Raw genomic sequence first — 27,428 nt, 5'->3', positions numbered from 1 at the left:
GCCCCGGGGTCATGATTTGAACAAACCCGGTAGAGGTCCACTTGGCAATGCTTCACACCAATTATCTAAGCTCTAGGGCTTCTGGTTTTTGAGAAGAAGATTTTTTAAGATTTTCCTATGTAAAATCAAGTGACCCCTGGGGTGGGGTCAATTTTGACCCCGGGGTCATGATTTGAACAAACTTGGTAGAGGTCAACTAGACAATGCTTCACACCAAATATCTAAGCTCTAGGGCTTCTGGTTTTTGAGAAGAAGATTTTTAAAGTTTTTCCTTTTGGTTGCCATGGCAACCAGAGTTCTGCATGGAATTCAATTCTTTGAACAATTTTGAAAGGGGGGCATCCAAGGATCATTCCTGTGAAGTTTGGTGTAATTCTGCCCATTGGTTTTCAAGAAGATTTTTTTACAAATTGTTGATGCATGACGCACGACGGACATCAAGGGGTCACAATGGCTCACCTTGTCACTTTGTGACAGGTGAGCTAAAAAGAAGTAATGATTAAAGATTACTGAATGTTCTGGTGCCTGCGACCATGGCCTTTGATCAAAGTACCCAAAAATCAAAGGGGGTCATATTCTCTGCATGTCAAATCATCCTATCAACATTCTTGGTCAAGTGGTTCTCAGGTTATTGATCAGAAGCGATTTTCCATGTTCAGGCTCCTGTGACCTTGACCTTTGATCTAGTAGCCCCAAAAGTAATAGAGGTCATCTACTATGTAAGCCCTATCATCCTATGAAGTTTGATGATTCTAGGTCGAATTGTTCTGTTATTGCTCGAAAATGAAGTGTGACGGATGGATGGCCCCTGTGTCCTTGACCTTTGATGGAGTGACCCCAAAAACGGAAATCTTGTAGTAAAATTAACCTAAAATTATTGTACCAGTCAAGAGTTCAGCAAATGAAGTGATTAGGCAAATGAATAAAGTTGAAAGGAAAAGAATCAAAGAACCTACGTGTCATACTAACGAGTCAGTTTTAATTCAGCACCGAATGTAGTATAGCAGTGTAGCATGCCTATTTCATTAAACTGATGATATTATAAAAAGGGATTTGACAGAAAATCCCTGTTTGGGGGTATTATTTGCCATTTAGGGGGTCCTTATTTTGACTTAGGAAATTGTCAATTTTGTAAATAAAAACTAAAATTGTGACATGGATTAATCATGCATTGGCAAAGAAACGAAAAAAAAAAACAAGCATATATATTTTTTATTTTGAAACAATATGATTTCTGATATTCAAATCTTTAAAAGCATGAAGAAATCTGCCTAGTTTGCATCTCATATTAAGGTAGTTATGCATGTTTGGATCAATTTTTTTCAACAATGTAGGTTTTCATTAAACCTTGGTTTTTCAACCAGTACTTAGAAAACTCGGCAAATAAACAAGAGCTGTCACTAATGGTGACAAATTCCCCCGCAGCGCCTTGACCTTTGACTGGTTACCTTGACCTTTGACCTAGTGACCCCAAGGTCAGTTGGGGTCATGTACTCAATAAGTACTATCAGCATGTGAAGTTTGAAGGTCCTGGGTGCAGTGGTTTGCGAGTAAAGTGCCTTCATGCAAAAAGTTTACGTTGTGACGAACAAACAAACTAAAGAACAGACGGACAGTTGAGAACTATATGCCTCCCTTCGGGGGCATAAAAAACATCAGATTGTGTGCTAGACCAATTTGAAAAATTTGAACCTCACACAATAATTAAGTGAAAGTCTATGAGGAAATCATTATTTTGACAACATTTATGCAAGCTAAAGTTAATGAAATTTCTGACAGATATAATTGACATATGCTAGCTATAATATAGTGAAACAAATTGTATCCATCATTGCAAGCTTCTAACACCTTCGCCTATTATTAAAGAGGTCTGCTCATTGCAAGCTGATTTGAAGATATTTTTTCAACTTATTTCATGTCAAAAGTTTTAATATCATATTTTATCTTTGAAAGGGAAGTTAACATTGTTATTTTAATAAATTCTCTCATGGACTGTCATTTATTTCAGTAACAGATTTTCAATTATGTGGGTTATACCAGACTTTGTTCTACATTATTCAGATAAATGAAATTACGCCAGAAACTTCCGGTTTATCACACAAGCAGAACTACCTCAAATTTCAAACTTCTTCTTCATGAATATCACATGCTCCCTTATCTATTTCTTGTTATGCAGAAAAGGCTCTTTAACAATATCACAATGTTCTGAACACAAAATTCTCATTTCTGAAAGCATTCGCTAACCCTCTTCCCCCAACAAAGCAAATGGATTTGAAGATGTAAATGTCTCAGACTGTCTCCCTTGTGATGATTCTTCAACATTCTTTTGGTCTAATTCTGTCTCTGAGGTTGAAGAGTCAGTTGATTCCTGATTAGAGTTAGCAGAAGCTTGTACTTTCTGTCTATACATGTTCTGTAAGTCAATGAAAGCTGCTGTATCACTATGATTCTCCCAGAAGTCTGCAATCATATAGTACACTAAAAAATGCAACATGCTAATGACTCATGCATTTATCAGTAAAATAACTAGCAAAACAGTAAATATGTGCTACTTCATATTATACTTATTGTTTGTTTTAATGGCATTATTAATTTAAGTAATATTATTATAATGGCGGTCAGTACATCTAACCAAACAGAGTTGAATGGAAATTTATATCATCTTAAGCAGTCCTATCTTTGAAACTGATCACATGACTAACTAGTATATTCACACAGGAGCTCTTCATAAAGATCCAACTAGCTTTGACAAGCTTTGCACGCACTTTATAAAAGTACAAACAAATGCCGCCATCTGTGGTATTCAAACATTGAATAAATTATATCCTTAACATGAGCGCCACCAAGCGGGGCAATATATGCCCGAAGGGTTACATCAGAGGATGGGAGCAAAATTTAAAGAACTTGATTGTTGAAGCCCAAAGGACAGGAAGAACAAAGGGAAGATATTCCCCACAAAAAAATTCTAAGTCCACAAAACATCCTTACCAGGTACAGGTATGTCAAAAAAACACCTAAAAAATGGGAGGTACTATCCATGTTGTACCACAGAAAAGTGGTCTTGGTTTTTCACTAAGGCCAATAATAAAAAAAGTTTCAAAATAAGCTATTTATAGTAAAATAAAAGGGAAGTAATTCAAAAAATATTTATTGTAAGTGAACGAAAAACAGATCTGCCAAATAAGAACAAGAGCTGCACTGCAATGTAGAGCAATATACACAAAACAAAGTCATATATGACCTTTGACCCCCTAAGTGTGACCTTGACCTTGAAGCGACATCCAAAACATGCGCTCTGCACGTAGTCTCGGTGTGAACATTTGTGTCAAGTTTCTTTGAAATCTTTCAAGAGTTACACAGCGGACATAAAATTGCTAACGTATGGAAGGACGGACGGACGGACATAAGGGGTATAACATAATACGTCCCTTCGACATATAAAAATGACTGATTCATGAATAAGTTAAACATTATTTTTTTCTAGTAATTTCAATACATTTTTTTGCTGACATCATGTGGTAGCATTAATTCATTAAAACTGCACATTAGAATTCATCAGAGAAACTTTTATCAAGCAATCTGGGGTCTCGCTGCTGATTTTTCAGCACTTCTTTTGGTTATTACGTAGGTTTGGAATTGATAACTTTTCCAAATGGTCTGAGGTGTAAATTGCAGTCCTAAGAAATTTGTAGAATATGGAAGGCCAATTATTTAATGTTTATTACTTGAAACAATCTTCCTTAAAAGATATGTAAATACAGTGTTCATAAATCAAGAATGAATTAAACATGACGTAATCTTTGACAAATCATTTCATCTTCGATAAATTTCTAGATGTTAACAATTCTCTACATAACCTAGTATATGAATCCCAACACTAAAACTGCTTAAACAAAATTTACCTTTATTTTTCACAAATCCTTTTGGGTACAGACATAGACACAGTCTTCCCTCAAGAGCCATTCGTAACAAATTGTTTGCAGATCTATATGTATCCAGTCGAGCTGCTTTGGCTGTCAGAAACCCTCTCTTGTCGGCCCATGCTAGAAATTAAGAGAGCAATATTAGTTTTAAAGTTAATCATTTTAGTTTTAAGGCCAAAAAAGTGAGTTTGGAGACCAGCCCTCCCATTAGTCAATTTCAAATTTGTGCTCGGAAACAACCAATCAGAATCCCGTTTTTATTTTCAACAGATTTATGACTTGTCAATAAAGCCTAAATACACAACAAGTCCTGAAACAATTTCTGATCTAAAACTAGAAATGTGTTCATAGCATAAGGATGCCCTCAAATACTTCGCCTACCTCTAAATAGCAAAGTTTTAGTATAGATCATTTTCAAATGATGTTACACTAAATGTTTGAAGATAATTGTATTCAGATAAGGTTGTGTAAATGTATTCCTTCAAAAAGTGTATGCGGCGTTGATTTTTTTCTTCACTATGGCCAATTGTGAAATTAAGAAAGGGCCATAATTCTAAAAAAAACTGCCACAGAAAAATGTCCATTATTTATGGTCATCTGCACATCAAGTTTGTTCATCTGTGAAATATTTCCAACTTTTTATAGTGGAGGATAATGCTACATCCCAAGCCAACAACTGTAACCACACTGTAGATGACTGACTTCAGACATAAAATGTCTCTTGTCAAATTGTCATGGTGATATTTAACAAACTCACCACTTCTAAGAGCAAAATCTTGTTTTTGTTTGTTTTGGGTTTAACAACATTATCTCAACAGTATTTCAGTCGTCTAACGACGGCAGTTAACCTAAAACAGTGTTCCTGGATTCTGTATGTGCTCGCCTGGGGATCAAACTCCTGACCCAGCGATCTGCAGATCAATGCTCTCCCTTTTGAGCTAAGCGGGTGGGCTCTTGTGATCTACCTAGTGACCGAGACAGACTTGTAAATGAGGCTGCAGTATATTCAAGTCTAAACATGAAAAACATTAAAAAAAACAAGAGGGCCATGATGGCCCTATATCGCTCACCTGTTATCATTGCACTTGAGGACAAGAAGGTCCTCAGCAAAATATCAAAGTCCAAAGGACAGGAACAACAAAGGGAAGAAATTTAACCAAAAAGAAAAAAGAAATTCTTACAAGGTATAGATATGTCAAAATACACCTAAACATTGGAGGTACCATCCATGTTGTACCACAGAAAAGTGGTCTCAGTTTTTCCCTACAGCCAATAATAAAAAAGTTACTAAAAATAAGCTATTTATAGTAACGTAAAAGGGAAGTAATTAAAAAAATAAATATTGTAAGTGAACAAAAGAAGGATCTGCCAAATAAATATGTTGACATAAATGAAATTTCAGATCAGTATCTTCATTAGTTATGGAGATATACCCATTTTAATTTGAAATAAAGGGAGGTAATTTGACATAAAACCAGTCCATAGTTATCTACTCTAATTGTCTCTGTCCAACTAATAACAATAATGAAATTTCAAATAAGTCCTATAAGTACTTACTGATATAAATCCATTTCGATTACAATCAGGGGAGGTAATCAGATATAAAATAACTCTGGAACCTACGATTGGATCTGATTTGTCATGGAATCCAAGATTTATTGTTGTTGAAGATATTTTGGACGTTTGTATCAAATAAAACCATAAATGAAGTCTCTATATGACTGCAAAAGCCAAAATAGCCAATTTTGGACCTTTAAGGGGCCATAACTCTGGAACCCATGATGGAATCTGGCCAGTTGAAGAAAGGAAGAAAGATCTCGTGGTGATAAAGTTGTGTGCAACTTTGGTTAAAATCAAAATCATAAATGAAGCTGCTATTGTGCAGACAAGGTCAAAATAGCTGATTTTGGCCCTTTCAGGGGCCATAACTCTGGAACCCATTTTGGGATCTGGCCGGAACAAGAAATGAATCGAGATCTTATGGTGACACAAGTTTTGTGCAAGTTTGATTAAATTCAAATCATAAATGAAGCTGCTATTGTGCAGACAAGGTCAAAATAGCTAATTTTGGCCCTTTCAGGGGCCATTACTCTGGAACCAATAATGGAATCTCGCCAGTTCAAGAAAGGAATCAAGATTTTATGGTGATACAAGTTGTGTGCAAGTTTGGTTAAATTCAAATCATAAATGAAGCTGCTATTGTGCAGACAAGGTCAAAATAGCTAATTCTGGCCCTTTAAGGGGCCATAACTCTGGAACCCATAATGGAATCTAGCCAGTTCAAGAAAGGAACCAAGATCTCGTGGTGATACAAGTTGTGTGCCAGTTTGGTAAAAATCAAATCATAAATAAAGCTGCTATTGTGCAGACAAGGTCAAAATAGCTAATTTTGGCCCTTTCAGAGGCCATAACTCTGGAACCCATAATGGGATCTGGCCAGTTCAAGAAAGGAACCGTGACCTTATGGTGATACAAGTTGTGTGCAAGTTTGGTTAAAATAAAATTATAAATGAAACCACTATCGTGCAGACAAGGAATTGTTGACGCACGGACGCACGCACGAACGGACTGACGACGGACGAAGGGTGATCACAAAAGCTCACCTTGTCACTATGTGACAGGTGAGCTAAATAGAACAATAACTAATGAACCTTCGCAGATGTCAATTGCCGACCACTTGCAACTTTTCTCATCAACATCTTCATCCAGATGTTTTATCCGGAGGAGTTTTGGCAAGTCTAGTCTCTCAGCCAAATAATTAATGGTGGAATACGGCTCTTGTACTTGGGAAATTGGATACATCCCACCAAGAATCTACAAAGGATTAAATGTTGTACTAATTCAAAACAACAGAATTTTCATCAGGAAGCATTGTATTCCTTCCTAGTTATGGAATTGTGTTTTCTCATAACTTTTGAAATGGTTGAAATTATATACCGTCTCTCATTGCCATCTATCTATTCTTTTAAGTTCCCTTCAACAATTTTTTTTCCAAGTAATAAAAATGAAAGCGAGATATTTCAAAAGTTCAAAATACAGAGAGGATTAAAATTTTTGCTTATTTCAGTGTAAAACTGAAATGAGCCGTGCCATGAGAAAACCAACATAGTGGGTTTGCGACCAGCATGGATCCAGACCAGCCTGCGCATCCGCGCCGTCTGGTCAGGATCCATGCTGTTCGCTAACAGTTTCTCTAATTCCAATAGGCTTTGAAAGCGAACAGCATGGATCCTGACCAGACTGCGCGGATGCGCAGGCTGGTCTGGATCCATGCTGGTCGCAAACCCACTATGTTGGTTTTCTCATGGCACGGCTCAAATATCTTTCAAAAGTGAACACTAGATGCAATATTATCACAAGTGTCTTAGCCAGGAGTGAAAATGTAAGATCTGGTGTTCATGCGTGTAACATTTTTTTGATCTTACATGTAAAACAAATAAATCTTCTTTCTATTTCATGTTTTGACTTAATTTACTGATTTTATAGTTTCTAACTACTTAGAAATACCAGCTACATTTCACTCTAATATTTAATAAATCACTGAAAAACAAGTACAGTCATACCTGTGAACAAAGACCACTCTTCAGAACAAGCAAAAGTGGTCTTTGTTCACAGGTGGTCTTTATTCGTTATTCGGGGGGTGGGAGGTCATTCTCAGTTAGCCATTATCATGCTGATAAAAAGTATTTTTATAGCTTCTTGCTTTCTTTATGTTCTATGTATTAATTCAGCCGGTGCAAACTTGCAAATTTTCAATCAAGCAGCAATTATTATGTTTGCTGTAATGCGAAAGTTGTGAAAATTCAGCGGATTTCAAATATTTTCATGCCGGAACGGTCCAGCTTGGTCATTATTGGGGGGCAAATATGACCCTTGGGAATGAATTAGGCCTGTTGCTGGTCGTGGTCGCCAGGTAGTCGCTATTCACGGCCTTTTTATGAACGGGGGGTGGGGCCAGAGACTGGTCGTTGTCTACAGGTGGTCGCTAGCACAAGTTTGACTGTAGTAAGGTTACATTTCGTGTGACCTGCACTTTCTCTGACTGTTATCTATCTATGGTCCGAACTTCAATACTTTAGGATTTATGCCAAGGTCAAGGAAATGGATTACAAAAGGAAGATGTTTTGAAAGTTATTTATGATTCGTGAGTTATTGTATTTGCGCTTTGCACTTCCTCTCAATCTAAAATGGAACTTTACTGTTTTGTTGTTGGTAGCATCCTCTAGGGCACGAGTGGTAAAAAAATGTTCAGTATGACTTCTGAATTAGTGTGTTACTTTTTTTTCAAAATTTACATGTTCATTGTAAAAATGCTTCCATTTACAAAGTGGAAAAGGTCGTCAAGTAGTTGAAAATGCAGTTCCCCGATTGGTCAGTTAGTATTATTGGTGTCATTTTAAAATTATGAGTAAGGCAAAGTGTATCTACTGTTAATTAAAACTCACCTGTAAATTTCTATCTATCTTTGATGGGAACACTAGGCCTGGACAGTCACACAGTTTGACAGTTGGTGTGAGGTAAATTGTTTGAAAATGTTTGGTATGACCGGGTGTACGAGATACACTAACAACCTGAATAAGAAGAAATAACTGCATTTAAAACCAAGTACAGAATGGATGAAATAGTCAAATGGTTAGAGGCTGGACTACAACAACAGGGGTCATGAGTTCAACATCTCTTTGCCCTATAAAAACCACAAACTTTAGGATAAAAGTGCTGCATATAGTATATAGCTTAACACCTGGCACACTTCTCGAATAGGAGCATTTCAGACATGTAATGCAGTATCTTCTCACTAATTTTACCAACAAGCTTCTGGAGGAGTCACATATGGGTAAGGCAAGCAACTTTACACAACCTTAAATACAAACATTAATGATCACATGAATAATTCTACATCACAAGCAAGGTTTCAGACCCACAACAGAGAGCAAGTGATTTGACTCTTCCAACCTTAAACGTTCTCCCATGGAGGTCACTGTTAAGATAATATCTGCCATTTACACATTTCAAACTTTACATAAGCATAACAAATTGTTTCCAGTAACATGCCCAAAAAATTAGGGTAGGTAGGTTGGTAATTCATTTTTTTTTTTTGTAAATAAAAGTTGAAGGCCATAAAAACATTTATGGTCGGGCCAAAAATTTAGGATACCGGAAACAATTTTTTCAACCTAAAGCAGTATTTGTACCTTTTTTCCCATCAGTCCATTTATAACTGAAGATTTACCAACATTCGGGTAACCTGAAAATGTAAGTAAAACATTATTTTCCTTGCTTACCCTGCTAAATTTCTATAACGAACTTGTCCATCTTCAAGTTTGGACAGTACCAGTAGGGTGCTTACCAAAAAGATACAGGCTGAATAGTGAACAGTGTAGATCATGATCAGACTGCAGGGATGAGGAGCAGGCTGATCATGACCCACACCGGTTGCAATGGCAAAATCAATCGTGTCCGGCATAGTATGGGATAAACTTTGTTTTATCCGATTTATACAAAATTCTACTTGTCAAAAACATCTTATCAGAACAGCTGAACTTACAGACCTACTTTAATAGCAGGTGCACTTAGTTAATATTTTGTTGTCAGTAATCTGACAGTGCTATGATATTGTATAAATTATGAGATAACATGTATTGCAAAATTTTTTTAACCTTCAGTCTGCTGGCGGTCAAAGATTCTGCCTTTGCAACCAGTGCAGACCATGATCAGGCTGCACAGACTGCACTGCTCCCTGTTCAGTCAGTAAATTTTCAGTGAACACCCCTTCGATTAATAAATGGTATTGCCAAAATTGAATGATGGACTAGTCCATTTTAGAAATTTAGCAGGCTAAAGGTTAAAGAGCAGGTGCAGTGGTACAGTGGTTACATTGTCTCGCTATGAAACCAGGGAAAACGAGTTCAATCCATCACTCCTCCAACTGAAAAACTAACATCGATTTAAGAGTAATGTGTACGGTGCTCAACACTTGGTAAACTGAAGAACCAGGACAGCTTCTGTATCTTGCATTATCCTCGTACAAAAGTTACTAATAATCTTCTGGAGGTGTCGCCTATCCTACAAGGGTTACCAGCGCAACTACAATTAAGCTTACAAAGTAAAGAAAGTCTTTTATAGCCATACTAGTGAAAAGATGAAAGAGTAGTTCAACAGGTAACATGTACACTTTTATCATCATAATCCATACCGACACATCCAATGGTTAAAATTCCATCTCTGTATCTATCATGTTCTTCGAATGAATGATCTGCATGACTAGTGTCTTTGTTTTTGTGCTTGAGATGTTCATCAATGTCTTCATCATCTTCATCATTGTCATCAGAATAATCATCACTACTGCTGTCATCTGCCTCAACACCCTGGTCTACTTCTATCTTATGTTCCCAACTTGAAAGATCCACTGAAAACAGGGGAGAATATTATGTAAGTACAGTGAAACAGGGGAGAGAATCATGTAGGTACAGTGCAACAGGGGAGAGAATCATGTAGGTACAGTGTAACAGGGGAGAGAATCATGTAGGTACAGTGTAACAGGAGAGAGCAAATGTAGATACAGTGCAAATGGGGAGTGAATCATGTAGGTTCAGTGCAACAGGGGAGAGAATCATGCAGGTACAGTGCAACAGGGCAGAGAATCATGCAGGTACAGTGCAACAGGGGAGAGTATCATGCAGGTTCAGTGCAACAGGGGAGAGAATCATGCAGGTTCAGTGCAACAGGGGAGAGAATCATGTAGGTTCAGTGCAACAGGGCAGAGAATCATGCAGGTACAGTGCAACAGGGGAGAGTATGATGTAGGTACAGTGCAATAAGGGAGAGTATCATACAGGTACAGTGCAACAGGACAGTATCATGTAGGTACAGTGCAAGGTACAGTGCAACATGAAGGATTATCATGTAGGTATAGTGCAACAAGACAGAATATCATGCAGGTACAGTCCAACAGGGCAAAACATCATAAAGGTACATTGCAATAGGGGGGAGTGTCATGCAAGGTGCAATGCAATAGGGTAGAGTATCAAGTAGGCACAGAATATCAAATAGGCACAGTGTAACACTGGAGAGTATCATGGTTGTACTTTTGACTATGAGTGCCAAAATATCTGCTTTGATAATTTTTATGAACAACTGTTACAATGCTTACAGTGTTCTTAAAACTTTATGCTAACCTGTAAAAGATGATGTTTCATTAATACTGGAGAGTTCAAGCTTATAAAACTGATGTCAGAAAGCATACTCTAAACTCCACTAAAACACAGCCTCTGATTGGCTGGTTCCAAGCATAAATTTAAAAGTAACCAATGGCAAAGTTGTATTCAAAGACTGATCAAGATTCATAGCATCGGCACCAGGACAAATAAAAAAATGATCAAATCCACAAGGCAATTGTTGACAGGTAGAAAAATGGAGGAAAACAAAACTTTCAACAACACTTTAGCCAACATGTAAAGGCTGTCAGGTGTCCTATCCAATCTGTTCAGAAGCTTTTCCTTTGATCTGGCCTAGTGACCTAGTTTTTGACCCCACATAACCCAGTTTCAAAATTGACCTAGAAATCATCAAGACTATCATTCTGACCAAGTTTCATAAAGATTGGGTCACAAATGAGTATTGACAATTTTCCTTTGATTTGTATGGGTGACCTAGTTTTTGACCCCACATGGCCCAGATTTGAACTTGACCTATAGATTTTCAAGACAAACATTCTGACTAAGTCTCATGAGTTTCAAACTTTAATTATGGTCTCTAGAGTGTTGACAACATTTTCCTTTGATCTGGCCTAGTGACCTAGTTTTTGACCCCACATGACCCAGTTTCAAACCTAACCTAGAAATCATCAAGACAAACATTCTGACCAAGTTTCATAAAGATTGAGTCACAACTGTGGCCTCTAAAGCTTTCACAAGCTTTTCCTTTGATCTGACAAGGTGACCTAGTTTTTGACTCGTCTCCTAATGACCCAGATTCGAACTTGGCCTAGAAATCATCAAGACAAACATTCTGACCAAGTTTAATAAATATTGGGTCACAACTGTGGCCTCTAGAGTGTTCAGAAGCTTTTCCTTTGATCTGGCCTACTGACCTAGTTTTTGACTCCACATGACCCAGTTTCAAACTTGACCTAGAGATCATCAAGACTATCATTCTGACCAAGTTTCATAAAGATTGTCACAAAAATGGCCTCTAGAGTGTTGACAAGGCAAATGTTGATGGACTACGTATGACAGGCAAAGACCGGCCACAATAGCTCACTTGAGCACTTCATGCTCTGGTGAGCTAAAAATTCTAACAAAGTTTCATGAAGATCAGGTAGAAAATATTGCATCTAATCTGTTGCTTTAGATATTCTGACCTAGTGGCCAGGTGACTCAGTAGTAGAACCGCCTGACATTTCATTGAGAACAAGAGCTGTCTCCATAGGATGACACATGCCCCCGATGGCACTTTGAATGAATAGTTATGGCCGATGTTAGAGTTTAGGACCTTTGACCTACAGAGCTGGGTCTTGCGCGCGACACGTCATCTTACTGTGTCACACATTCATGTATAGTTATTTTAAAATCCATGCATGAATGACAAAGATATGGACTGGACATGCCCATCAATGCACTATCATGAAAAATGACCTTTAACGTCTAAGTGTGACCTTGACCTTTGAGCTATGGACCTGGGTCTTGCGTGTGACACGTCGTCTTACTGTGGTACACATTCATGCCAAGTTATTTGAAAATCCATCCATCGTTGACAAAGATATGGACTGGACACGCCCATCAATGCACTATCCTTTAACGCCTAAGTGTGACCTTGACCTTTGAGCTACGAACCTTGGTCTTGCGCGGGACACGTCGTCTTACTGTGGTACACATTCATGCCAAGTTATTTGAAAATCCATCCATCAATGACAAAGATATGGGCCGGACATGCCCATCAATGCACTATCCTTTAACGTCTAAGTGTGACCTTGACCTTTGAGCTACGGACCTGGGTCTTGCGCACGACACGTCGTCTTACTGTGGTACACATTCATGCCAAGTTATTTGAAAATCCATTCATCGATGACAAAGATATGGATCGGACACGTCCATCAATGCACTATCCTTTAATGTCTAAGTGTGACCTTGACCTTTGAGCTACGGACCTGGGTCTTGCGTGCGACACGTTGTCTTACTGTGGTACACATTCATGCCAAGTTATTTGAAAATCCATCCATCGATGACAAAGATATGGACCGGACACGAAAATTGCGGACAGACCGACAGACTGACAGACATACGGTTCAAAAACTATATGCCTCCCTTCGGGGGCATAAAAACATTCAATTTCAATAATCTGTGAGCTTTTTAGTGTCAACAGTAAATTGTTCATGACAATGGACCTAGAAGTATCACAAAAACTCACCTTGTGCACTTTTGTGCAAAGACTTAAACTTACCTTCTGACTGCACTATGTTTTTACACACATTATGTAATTCTTTAGGTCCTAGTGCTCTATAGGTACCACGTTTTCTTTTCTTGAAGACAACTGCGAATAAAACAAATCAATATCAAAAACTTGTATCAAAAAACAATAAAATGTTCTTCAAATTGTACTGATATCCAATAAAACAGAAAATGTTACAATGACCATAATTTTTTTAAAAATTTGCAGCAAAATGAAACTGTTACCTTGACAGTAAGTAATCTGAAACTTTGTTGCAACGAGAAAATGTTATTTCATAAATCATAATCAAACTGAAAAGTTTTTGGCAACAAGTAACAGATGCCTTGCCCCTAATCAAATTGAAATGCTGACTCAACAAGAAAGTGCTTTAACTACATATATTTGTAAGAAAATCATTTTTGATTTTGAGCTTTGAAAACTTTTGAAAGTGCTGTTAATTTTTACTAAAGCAACTATTTTTGGGGATATGAAATATACCTACAGTAAATTCCTTCAGACATTACATCTAACCAAATGTTCACAAAACATGATCGACTCTCAATAAAAGTAAAAAGCAACATCCATTTTTTTACTGCTTCTAAATGTGTGACCTTTGTTACATTTGCACATGTAGGTTGTGCTCAGTTGTAATTTAGCTAACTACCAACCGTGAAATTCGAAATCCGACAAATTTTATTTATATTTTCAGAAATTCAACTATCTGTAAGGACTACCAAATATCAGTAAGTACTGAGATATTTAAATGATTAACAAATTGACAAATATCTTCAATTATAAAATGAATGAGTTGTTTTTCTACATTGCAAACTGCTTTAATATGTGATACAGGTATAAATTAATATGTTAACGTTTTCAGTCACACCATATACATAACAATATTTTTGTTTGATATATTAACCACTTTCTGTCTAAAATTTGATATATGGCTTGGCAACAAAACACTGTAAAAGGAGGTGGAGCTAAATCAAATTGATTGAGTTATAATGTCCAATCTAAACAGACATCTACTCCACTTCAGCTACCAATGTAAATCAATCTCTTCAATAATCATGTTAGGCAACAACCACTGGAAAAGAACTTAATAAACTTGATTTACCTTTTCCAATTTTATCCGACATCTGCTCCACCTCTTCTTTTGACTTTGGGAAGGAGGAAAAACAAACAACATCAACCAATGGAAATTGTTCTTTGAAATAATGTTGCCAGGCAACAACCAATGGTGGTGGAGCTAAGTCAACTTTATTCAGTACAATGATAACCGACTTCTTCAGTTCCTCTGTAATATATGTATACAGTGCAGGTGGGAAATGCATAGCCTGGAAAGATGAAAAGCATATTCAAAGTCCAATAATGATCATCACACTATAGGACTTTTAATCAATTTGAAATTAATCTATAAAAGATATTTAATAGATATTCAAATGACAACTTCTCTAAAATTAACACCACCACCAAATGACCAATGATAAAGGAAATTACTTGTTTGGGGAAATCAGTCTGATAACCATTCTGGAATGATTGTTTACATGAGGATTGAATTCACCATGTCTGGATCTATAAATCAAACCTACCGATTAAGAAGCAGTAATATTGTTAACCCTTAGCCTGCTGGCGGAAAGTGATTCTGCCTTTGCGACCAGTGCAGACCAAGATCAGCCTGCACATCCGTGCAGTCTGATCATGGTCTGCACTGTTCGCCATTCAGTCAGTATCGTTTTGGTAAACACCCCTTTTAACAGTTAATGGTACTGTCCAGATTGAAAGATGGACAAGTTCATTATAGAAATTTGGCAGGGTAAGGGTTAAATAATTCATACTCATTTTCAACAAAATGCAACAGGAACCTTAAACATCAAAATTTTTCCATATCAATGATTAATTTCATGTTTAACTAAGGTGTGCATCTATGGTCATTCCCATTTATATTTTTTCTTTTACTAATGCTTAGTAGATTATAAGGTCTAAATTCACACTGACACAAGTCTGAAGTGACAAGGTAATTTGTTATTTTCAGTTGTGCGGTGGGAACGTAGGTGCCATTCTGTGCATAATTTTAAGTAGAGAAAGGTATCTTCGTAAAATGACCAACTTTCTTCAGGCCAGCTTGACACCTTTGTCATTAAACAGCAATGACTGAGAAATTGATCATTTAAATTCAGAGATCATTTAGTCAATGAGTTTGTTCTATTTGTTGTGTTAAACGTCACATCGACACAATTATTGGTCATTTGACAACTTTCCAGCTTTTTACAGTGGAGGAAAACACCAAGTGCTCCTTTGGGCACTTTCATCACAGGCAGGCACCTGGGTAGAACCATCAACCTTCCATAAGCCAGGTGGATGGCTTCCTGACATGAAGAATTAAACATCCCTAGCCAGGCTCGAACCAACATCAGTGAGGGGCAAGTGATTCAATGTCAGCAAACTTAACTACTTGGCCATGAAGGCCTCTTCAGCCATTAAGAACAGATATTAAGCCGAAGTACTTTTGGAAGAAGTGTATACTCACAGGATGCCTGATATCAGTAATTATCAAGAAAACATCCGACATTTCAAGAACCCTCCACAGTTGTCGCCATGTTTCTAGATTCAACTCCATGTAGCTCAGCTTCTCCGGGTTATGTTCACTGAATAAGGTATCTAAATAACTCTGAAAAAGGAAAATAATCATATTTCAGTTGAAAGAAATAGAACTCAACAATAACACAACACAACTGTTTTCTTACAACACCTCTTACATGTAATATACTAAACAATTTCAATGAAAATTGTATGCAACATTCAAAGATTAACATGTTTTAATAAAAGAAGACAAGGTGATGCTCCTGGAAATTACTGTAACAGAAAGGGATTTTCAAACAAGAGCACTGCCTTGGGGGTGCAGATGCACATCTGACTTTTGTCTCTGTATAATACATATTGTAGAAATACTGTCATACCCATGATTTTATAAGTCCAAAAGGGGCCATAACTCTTGCAAAAAAGTAATGTAGAGTTACAGTACTTGCTGTGCAGGGTCAGCTTTTAATGGCAAATACATATAACTACTCCAAGTTTTAAAGCAATAGCATTGACTGTTAAGGAGGAAAGTTGACCTAAACGCAAAACTTAACCAAGAAATCTGTTATTTTCTAAGTCCATAAGGGGCTTCTATAAATGATTTCAGAAATCTTAGCAGACAGAATTAACATAAGAACAACACTGCCTCTCCCTTTAACTTATATTATTATTATACCAGATTTATATAGCGCCCTTTTCATGACAAACACGTTCAAAGGCACCTTACATATAGCAATCGCAGCCACACATGGCGCAAAATTCATCCTTAACTAGTACAGACACAGATACAGGCCTGTACGGCTAACTTAGCCTAGCTCTTTGTGAATAGACAGTCTGGTTCTTTAATGTGCCTTGTGTATAGCACCGATACACGAGAAGCCGTCTTTCCTGGGAAGAACCAGTACAGGCCTTCAAGTATGTATCTAGAAATTTAATAAATCCGCCATTTTGTCTTTTGTTGCCATGGAAACAAAATGGCCACCATTTTTATCAAATATCTAAATACTCATACCTTTCTCATTTTTAAGGCAGTTTTGAAAATTCTTTCACTTCTGTAATGATTTAAGAAATCTTAGCAGACTGAATTAGCATAAGAACAACACTGCCTCTCCCTTTAACTTATATTTAATAGATCACGTATACCTGATGTCACTGGTGCAACCAAATCAGCACTAGACCCCTGGCCCTTGGACCTTTTAATAAAATTTTGATGCCCTACCAACAGAACATGATCATGATGATTTTACATACCTTAAAATATCTCTCTTCATTATTTTCTAACTGTTTCTTTGAGTGTTTATAATCCCATGGTGGACGTTTTGGTATGTCGATAAAATTTCCACCGCCAATATCCATGTCCATTTCAAGGCATTCCTAGAAAATTCAAACTGACTTTGTATACAAACTATAGATCAATCAGGAAAAAAGATACGAAGAAGAACTGACAGAAGGTAATGTTTTATTAGTCATATAACTTTTTGTTTTCTCAGTCATGATTTACCTGCTCACTGATCATGTACACAGAAAGCACTAGCAAACAAGCAGCATTGAGACCAAAGATAAGGGTTTAAGATATATGGAAAATACTGCAGTTAAGCTTCGAGACCAAAGGAAAGGAAAGAAGCAGTTTCGAATCAAACAGCCTGAAATTTCTATGACTGGATCACTCAAAACCTGGAAAATTCTAGCATTTTGGTCATCCTCTTGTTACCTTGTGTTTTACTTTACTTTCAAGGCTCATAATGCCTGCTACCACATCTTCCATTATGTACATAGAATATATTAATTTTGTGTTAAATCCTATTTCCCATATTGTGTTCTCTCATATTTGTCAAAGGTTTGAAAATTGATGAATTAATAAATAATCTGATTACCTCCTTTTATGAGTTCATGTGCAGTATTATAAGTTGCACTTTTCTAACCATATAACTATGCATAACATCTAATTGGAAAGCTGTTTCATCTGTTTTTAACATAAATTAAACAAGTAGCTGCGTTCAATAAACCCTTGATGCCCCTGGTGGCATCCTTGTCGATACAAAGCAACCTAAGTCCAAAACGAGGTCAAGTTCAAGGTCAAAGTCAAACTGAGGTCAGGTGATGTCTGAAGATGAGGAATGATCACAGGTTAGATCTGCACTAGTATCAAGTCATTCTAACGGTCCCATTTGGTTAACCTCGTACGGACAGACGGACGAACAGGACAATCACTATATGCCTCCCGCATCAGTAGATGCCCGGGGGGTGGGGGGATAAAAATTTAACGCCTGATCAAGCTTTAATCCCTGTAAAATAAAGTGAAAAACCAACCTCTGGTAAAGGTGTGTATGGCTGTCTTGTTCTCTCCTTCCTTTTGGCCATATCATCTCTACTTTCCTTGAAAAAGTGCAGGCGATATCTGTAAACAATGTGAAATACAGATGAACCTGTTTTAGCTGCCACCTGTATCAAGCAGCCACTTACCTTAACCCTAACCCTGCTAAATTTCTATAATGAACTTGTCCATCTTTTAATATGGATAGTACCATCAACTGTTAAAAGGGGTGCTTAATAAAACGACACTGACTGAATGGCAAACAGTGCCAGACCATGATCAGACTGCATGGATGTGCAGGCTGATCTTGGTCTGCACTGATCGCACAGGCAGAATAACTTGCTGTAAGCAGCCACTTCCTTTAAAGCAGCCAGTCAGTTAACTTCCCAAATCAATTTTTCATTTTAATTTAATCTTTAGCATCTTAAACAGCCAGCTTGTGTCACTACTGGCTGGCCACCTGAAACAGGTTTGACTGTATATCTAAACAAGATCAATAAACAGACCTCATAGCAATCAAAATTTCTTGCAATAATCCAAGTTTTACAGGGTCAAGATATCATATACATCTTGTGAACCATTATCATGCTGGACACAAGTCAGTCTCCCTATACGCCCAGTGTAGATCATGATCAGCCTGCACATCCGTCTGATTAAGATCTGCTCTGTTTGCCATTGAGTCATTATCTTTTTGGTAAGCACCTCTTTCCACAGTTAATGGTACTGTCCAAACTGAAAGATGGACAAGTTCATTAAAGAAATTTAGCAGGGTCATGGTTAAAAAGCAATGCAGAGAATATATGGTATGAATTAATTTTGCACAATTCTGAAGTGTAGGCCTTTCCTGGAGACCATACTCTAAACCTATGTTAGCTGGTATTTGATAATTCCGAGTTACAGTGGCAGCACAATGTATCATATAAAACTGACACTACTTTATACTATTTTCAGTAGCTACAGAAAGGCGACATGATAAAAAACGCTGTCTAGCATGTAACAGTTGCATACTGTTGAAATAATTACCTATAGTTTTACCAAATTACAGAAACCTGGTGACACAATGTTATCAGAGAAAACTGTCAAGAGTGTAACATCTATAAGCTGTTTAATGGAAAGGCTATAAATTTCACAAACCTATTGAATATGGTGACACAGTCTTACTATGTAAAATTGTCTAAAGTGCTGCTGAATAAAATAGCTATTGACTTACCATTGGAACTACAGAAATTGTGGTGACATAATGTTATTAGAGAAAACTGTCTCAAGTGTAACAGCTTCATGCTGTTGAATAAAATAACAAGCTTACCCAAATAACAGAAAATGGTAACACACTGTTATCTAAGAAAATTATCCAGACATTTACATGCTAACAGCAACTGCATGCTGGGGAATGAAATAGCAATGAGCTTACTGTGTTATTGATAAGGTTTTAATTGGTCAAAAAATGCCATATCTACCTGTTTGGGTCATATCTGCCATGTTGTGGCAGAACATTTGGCTGTGAATTTATCTTCTCTACATGTTTATCAAGATTTAGCTTCTCCCTTACTGCCCCATCCTCCGTCTTTCCAGCCTCTGAATCATGTTTCGAGTCCTTCCCAGCTGCAGATACCACCTTCAATCCCTCTTCTGCCTCATCACTGTCACTATCATGTAAATAGCTTGGTCCACTTGCTGCATTTGTATAAAAAATAATTTGACAAATCTAAAAGGTCCTTACACTGGTGTCATCAAAACAGCATAAAATTTACACTATAATCTTGAATTATTCTGAGCAATACTCTACATCTGACTGAGCATGTTTACAAACCTTTCTCTAAGTTTGCATACCAAGGATAGTGATCATTTTTTTAAAAAAATCTTCAGAACCTCCATCCTCTGGAAAAAACTGAAGCAGAAGCACTTGATACTTAAATGTCTGGCAATATTATTTCAAAGAACAGTTTCCATTGGTTGATGTTGTTTCTTTTTCCTCCTTCCCAAAGTCAAAAAAAGAAGCGGAGCAGATGTCAGATAAAACTGGAAAAGGTAAATCAAGTTTATTCTGTTCTGTTCCCTTGAGATAATTTGTTCATATGGGCAATATCCCTACTCAAACACTTGAAAGACCAAAATAGTTGAAGCTACATCTGATTTCATCGCTGCCGACGCTTTACATGATATAGGTTTAAATGCTGATTATTTCACGAATTGGCCATAAATTCAAATAAAATTTACATGTATCGAAAGGGCCCGGGATTCAATTCCTCATTGATTTAGGTAAAAATTATCAAATAATATCACGAATTTTCTAGTGATTTATACATATTAATGTAATGTACACGATTAACATTTACAGTGTACAGTATGCCAATATGTGCAAGCGATAAAACCAATAACTTTACACGACCATGTACTGTGATTTATCTTCCATTACTTTGGTCCTTCAAAGTTTTGACGTTTAGATTGCCCTGTCACAAATATAAAACAATCTGAACTTCGAATTATTTTGACTACCGGACGGCTAGACACTTCTAGTGGACGCATTGGTCGAGAGGGCTAAGACGCTTTCCTACGGAGATGAAGGCCCCTGGTTCGAATCCTGGCTACTCCCATTGCGTAGTGTCCTTGGGCAAGGCACTTTATCATGATTGCCTCAGTCGACCCAGCTGTAAATGGGTACCAGCAAATTGCTAGGGGTAAGGTATAGGAAGTGTCTAGGGGTACGGATCCATACCTCTAGAATCTGATTCTAGAGGTACGGATCCGTACCTCTAGACAAGTCTGTTAGGGGTTTTCTAGGGGTAATGACCTCCGTTTTTCTAGAGATTAAGTGTCATTTACATTTCAAATTTTGTTGAAAATGAAATAACAAAGAACATTTCATCAGAATTCACCTTAAACTTGAATCTAAATGGTTTACAGATAACAACGTACATCCGATTTATTACATTTTCTTTCGGAACGTAAATAACAGAGGAACACCAAATAAATCACGAGGATTCGAACTGGCAGAAAAAAATATAAAGATTAAACAAAATAATGTTAAATTTGTTGGGAAAAAAACTATTTTTAATTGATAATTAACCCTTTGTGTATTTATGTTTTTCACACATTTGGTAGCCCTTACTAGATACATGGGACGTTTTCACAGTTTCTTTTACTTAATTAATGTCGCTTAATTGATTATTAAGCAATCAGTTCCGTGCCGATTATCATTATACCTTGTTAAATAACAAAATAGACTGGTGCATATTATCATGCCTAATTTATTTATTTTCTGTTTTTTGGGGTTTTTTTGGCTGAATTTCAAAAAGAATTCATTTAAGGGATAAATTCATTCATTAATCTGGCTGTTATCAACAGTTTATTTGACAACAAACTAATCGGAACAGAACAGTGTATTCATTTGGAGTTCCTCGGTTATCTACATCTACATGATACCTCCAACAATCATTAGCGATTATGACTAGAATTTATTTAGCTTTTGAAAGAGAAGGTAAACAATTGGGTGAATGCTGGTATCTGTAAACCAATTAAATGTCCAAGATTTAAGTGAAGACTGGTTAAGACTTATTTGTTATTTCATTTTCAACAAAATTCAAGATATAAATAACACTAAATCTCTACAAAAAGGAGGCCCGTACCCCTAGAAAACCCCTAACAGGCTTGTCTAGAGGTACAGATCCGGACCTCTAGAATCAGATTCTAGAGGTACGGATCCCTACCCCTAGACACTTCCTAAGTTATAATTGGTTTTAACTGTTCTTCTTGATCTTGATCTTGATATTTTACGGTGACACATCTCATCGACATTTTCTCACCGCGCCTGCGCCAAGTGTTGGGAACTTATAATTAGTCCAACTTTTTGATACAACTGATAAATAAATCCACTGGTTTTTCTGAGGTTCTGTAGCTCTGAATGAGTTTGCGTGGTAGAGAATTCCAATCGCGTAGTGTATTAGGTATGAAACTGTACTTATAAACGTCTGTCCTGGCATATATAAGGTTAAAATGTTCCTCGTGTTTGTTTTTAGTGACACGTATAGGTTTAACTAGATGGTCCACTGGTACTGAAGCAGTGTTATTTAAACCTTTACAAAATAAGATAAGACGACTCTGTTTTCTTCTTTCCTTTAGAGGTTTTAGCTTTAAGTCATTTAAAATTCTGGTCATGCTTCCTGGCTCGAAGTTGTAGTTTGATGTGATGAATCTTGCTGATCGTTTTTGTACCGCTTCGATTTTTTTCTTGTAAATATTGTTGATGTGGGTCCCAAATAGTACTTGAATATTCTAAAACTGGTCTTACTAAACCTTTATACGCTTGAAGTTTGACATCCTGAGGACAAGCCTGTAGATTCCGTCTTAATAATCCCAATGTTCTGTATGCCTTATTACACGTTTCTTCAATACGTTCTTAAAATAGGGTCTCTCAAAAGCTCTTTTGAGCTTATGTTAATTGTTTCACAAAGCGACGGTACATAAAATTTACCTATACCTTTACCTTTCCTATCCGAAATTATACCATCCGAATTGAACTTATCAATCAAAGAATGTTTACCTTGTTTCCTTTGCCTCTTTTCTTGTAACTGTTTCTTTTTCTGTTTTGAGCTAAATGGTTTCTTTCTCGGCATTTGTTTTCTCTGTATATATATCAAAACATGTGAAAGCTGTGTATACAAATGTACAACTTGATGTCTGCGGAAAATTGTTTTTCAAGGGCGCGGACATGTTACCATGCCGCAGTAAATGAACAAAAAAAACGGAATGTTAAAATTAAGAAGTGTCTATATTGGCATGACAGCCGTTATGATTTTTCTCTTATTAATAAAAATATACGATTCCATGCTATTGTGATTACTTTGCCTACAACCTCAAAAGTTCTATGTATTATTCTGGCTTCAAAAATCCAGGTTGAACTCCACTAAATCAGGCTGTTTAGGTTACAAGGTAGTAAATGTCTCCGCTTCGATTTCTGTGTAAAAATAACCCTGCGTATCTTGTTTCTATCTGCGTCAAGACAACACTTTTCTTGAAGGTCTGCCTTTAAGCAATCAAAAAAGTACAAAAAATATGGGGTTCACCATATGATGCAATGAAACCGTGGACGCAATGGCCGAGTGGACTAAGACGCTTTCCTACAGCAGTGATCATCAGTAAGATCAAAACACTTTAACCACGCGCATTCAAACTTTAAGAAAACTTGTACCGTCAAACTTTAAAACAAATGACAAAAAAATAGATAAACAGTGAAAAAGGAAGTTAAAATCACTCATGATACACATATAAATGATTAACCTAATCGGGGATATCAAAAGTGACACTAATTAAGCCTTTTTGAAAATATATTAATGGTCAATCATCGGAAAAATCCAGAATTCCTCCCTTTAAAACTGATCACGGTAGGACATTAGAATTTGGTATTGATAAAGCAAATGTATTGAATAAACAATTCACAAGTGTCTTTACAGAAACTGAATATTCACCTGTACCAGTTTCGCTTAGAGATAGTATTGTTAAAAAGGACAGCATAATCGAAACACTGGAAGGGGTAGAAAAACTTTTAACAGGTTTAAATGCAACTCAAAAAAATAATGGGACCTGATTCGTTACATCTGAATGTTTTGAAAGTGCTTAATTTTAACGTAGACAAAATACCCAAAGACTGGAAGAATGCAAATATCTGCCTATCATTTATAAGCAGAAGGATAAATCCCTTCGTAGTAGCTATATCGTCCGGTATCGTTGACTTATATGTTGTAAAGTGCTTGAGCACATTATTTGTTCAAACTTGATAAAACATTTTGAAGTTCATGATATACTTAATGATAGACAACATGCATTAAGGAAGCATCATAGCTGCGAAACACAAAGTTCTAATAACAGTGATCAGTAACTGCATGGACATATTCAATAGATCGGAACAAAGAAGTAGATATTTTCCTTCTTGACTTTGAAAAGGCTTTTGATACTGTCACATGAACTTCTGAAATCCAAAATGCATCTATACGGTGTAAGGTCAAGCATTTCAAATTGGATTGACTCCTTTTTAGTAAATCGTCGTCAATGTGACAGTAGTAGTCAACGGTGAAGCATATAACGCATCATCAGACCGGTGGTCTACTGGTAACACGCTTGACTGTCAATCCAGAGGTCCGGGGTTCAAATCCCGGTCCAGGCTCTTGAGTGTCTCCCACCTAACTCAGAGGTCTGTACTTGTTCTTCTCAGGAAAGACGACTTCGCGTTTTTCGGTGCTATACACCGGACACGTTAAAGAACCATACTGTCTATTCGCAAAGAGCTAGATTAAGTTAGCCGGACAAGTCGGTATCTAAAAAGGATTTCTCTCTATCCGTATTTCTAACTATCAGGAGTTTCACAACGAACATCACTAGGACCTATTTTATTTTTAATACATATAATTATGACATCTCGGAAAATATTAATGAAATCAAATATTAAGTTATCTGCAGACGATTGTGTGCGCTGTTAGAATAACACCAAACACGATAAAAACTATTACAATTTTAATATTCCGACGTTTCGCCGAAAGGCTTCATCAGAGTAATACATAAATTGCGGAACTGACGTAAAGTCAGTGTAATTTTTTTGTATGCTGTTGGGACATATTAATTAACGGATAAAGACTGCATAGAACTACAAAAAATACATTTATTAACTAGTAAATGGGCAACGTCATATGAGGATGAGATTCCTGCCAGTAAAATGTAATATGATGTCCCCGTCAATAATAAAATGTCAACCATATAATATCAATACGTTCTTATAAATACATCACTGGAATTTCTAAAGTAAGTTATATATTTGGGAGCTAATATAACTAACGATCTCAGTTGGAATAAACATATCGAGGAAACGTGTAACAAGAATCTTAGGATTATTAAAAAGAAATCAATATGCCTTACCCCCATCAATTATATCTATTAGAAAAAATGAAGCTGTACAAAAAAAAGTTCAGCAAAGATTCACTGATAAATTTCAGTATTTCACAGAAGAGCATAAAATAAAAGATTTTAATTATACCGCGCCATGCAGTACCTGTCGATCATCGAGTTAGACCCACACGTGCTACCAAGAACAAACATGTCGAACATTTTAACCTTATATATGCTCGGACAGATGTTTCTAAGTATAGTTTTATACCCAACACGCTTCACGACTGGAACTCATTACCACGTGCACTAATTCAGTGCTACAGAAATTCTGAAGACCCAGTGAATACATTCATTACTAACATGATAAAACTGGAATAATAGTCCTCAACACTTGACGCAAACGCGTTGTAGAAATGTCGATGAGATGTAACACCGTATAACCATCAAGATCAAGATCAAGGTGATGGATGGTCTCGGGTTCGATTCCTGGCTACTCCCATGCACGGTGTGTTCTTGGGCAAGGCACTTTATCGATCATGATTACCTCAGCCGACACAGCTATCAACGGGTACAAGGAACTTGCTGGTATAATTGTTTTTAACTGTTCTTAAAAATAGGGTCGGTCAAAAGAACTACATAGCTTATGCTCATCGTTTCACAAAGCGACGCTAAATAGAATGTCCTTTACCTCAACCATGGTCACCTGATGGGTACACGTGATGAAAATATTGCGTACGTAGACATAAGGAAATTCATTGAACCCAGCAGCCTCAGAACAAACTTGGAAGCATATAACGTAGCTTAAAATCATCCGTAGACATTCCTCTTTACAACTTGAACAATAAAATCTGTAAAAAGATCCATGCAACCAAGAAGAATAATAGCAGACTCGATTTGATTAATTGAGTCTGTTCACGAGAGGTAATGAAATATGCAATACCTCTCACGCCCCCTAGCACTAGCTTAAGCGGAACTCTATTACACATGTTGAATTTACTTCACGATCTCAAAGGACCTGAAAACAAGCATCAATAACGTAATATCTGACATAAAATTAGCTTTTCTTAGGCGGGAAATGGCACTATATGAGCCGTGCCATGAGAAAACCAACATAGTGGATGTGCGACAAGCATATATCCAGACCAGCCTGCGCATCCGCGCAGACTGGTCAGGCTCCATGCTGTTCGCTTTTATAATCTATTGGAATTGGAGAAACTGTTAGCGAACAGCATGGAGCCTGACCAGACTGCGCGGATGCGCAGGCTGGTCCAGATCCATGCTGGTCGCACACCCACTATGTTGGTTTTCTCATGGCGCGGCTCATATAATGTTATGGACTACATTAATTCGAGCGAAGCACGGAGGCATATCCGGCGAATTACTATCCAACGAAGTTACGCTTCATTAAATACAACCCTGTTAGTTTATACTTTTTCGTCCTTTTTCAATGTCTCATTTCGAGCCATACAATCCTTCATTGCCATTTTCAAAATTCTGCTACTACTATTTTTATCTAGCATGTGTTATGGGCATGCAGATTCCGACAGAATGCTATAAATACATATCGAAATGTAGCAGCGAACAAGAAGACATGATGCACGTGGAAAGGGAGAAAATTTTGTACTCTTTTATATTTGGAGTTTCAAGCAGAGCAACAGATAAGTTGCGTATTTGCGTAAATACCCAATTAAATAACAAAATTGTCTTTTTAATAGTGGATATCACAACTCGCGTGTACTCATCCCCATGCATGCGTATGATGGTTGATAGCTTGTAGACTTTAATGGTTTTCGCTCGTAACAGTCCAAAAATATCCAAATTTATTCATATATATTAAAAATGCCCTTAACCTTTACCCTGCTATATTTCTAAATTAGACTGGTACACCAGACAATCTGGAAAGTACCACTTACTATTCAAAGGGGTGTTTACTGAAAATTTTCTGGCTGAAAAGCAAACAGTGCAGACTATGATCAGACTGCAGGAAGTGCAGGCACTGGCACTGGTCGCAAAGGAAAAATCACTTTCCGCCAGCAGGCTAAAGGTTAAAATAAAGCATCTGTAATCACTACGGAGCATCGAAATGGGGATGAAAGAGGATTCACGACGTTTTAAAGCAAACTTCTGTTAATATTATTAACTTCTTTATAGTTAAAATTAGCCATGGTTTGGGAACAGGATGTGAAATATATTTTGAATCACATAACGAATTCTAAAATGTATAATCTGCAGTAAGAATGTAGACGATATTTGCACAGTCCAACGATGCTACATTTCGAAAACGGGCAGGTCAGTCGTTCGATTTGGGC

At 37.0% G+C, this 27,428-nt stretch overlaps 1 protein-coding gene across 1 annotated transcript; it reads right to left on the bottom strand.

Annotated features, from left to right (window-relative positions):
- Positions 1-1,197: 1,197 nt before the first annotated feature.
- On the bottom strand, positions 1,198-22,968 carry LOC123557211 (guanine nucleotide-binding protein-like 1). The gene is made up of 13 exons (XM_053525512.1): positions 22,784-22,968; positions 19,701-19,917; positions 18,240-18,327; positions 17,181-17,303; positions 15,880-16,020; positions 14,467-14,686; positions 13,362-13,451; positions 10,117-10,329; positions 9,116-9,168; positions 8,369-8,494; positions 6,575-6,737; positions 3,903-4,043; positions 1,198-2,460 (listed from the first exon to the last, which is right to left on the bottom strand). Exons 1-13 carry the CDS (start codon positions 22,854-22,856, stop codon positions 2,240-2,242), a joined length of 1,869 nt encoding a protein of 622 aa, XP_053381487.1. The 5' UTR covers positions 22,857-22,968; the 3' UTR covers positions 1,198-2,239.
- Between the last annotated feature and the right edge of the window lie 4,460 nt (positions 22,969-27,428).

This window comes from Mercenaria mercenaria, chromosome 15 (genome assembly GCF_021730395.1).
Source record: "Mercenaria mercenaria strain notata chromosome 15, MADL_Memer_1, whole genome shotgun sequence".
Taxonomy (NCBI): Eukaryota; Metazoa; Mollusca; class Bivalvia; order Venerida; family Veneridae; genus Mercenaria; species Mercenaria mercenaria.
The sequence above is the reverse complement of the archived record's forward strand: the minus strand, read 5'-3'. Positions and strand labels throughout refer to the sequence as shown.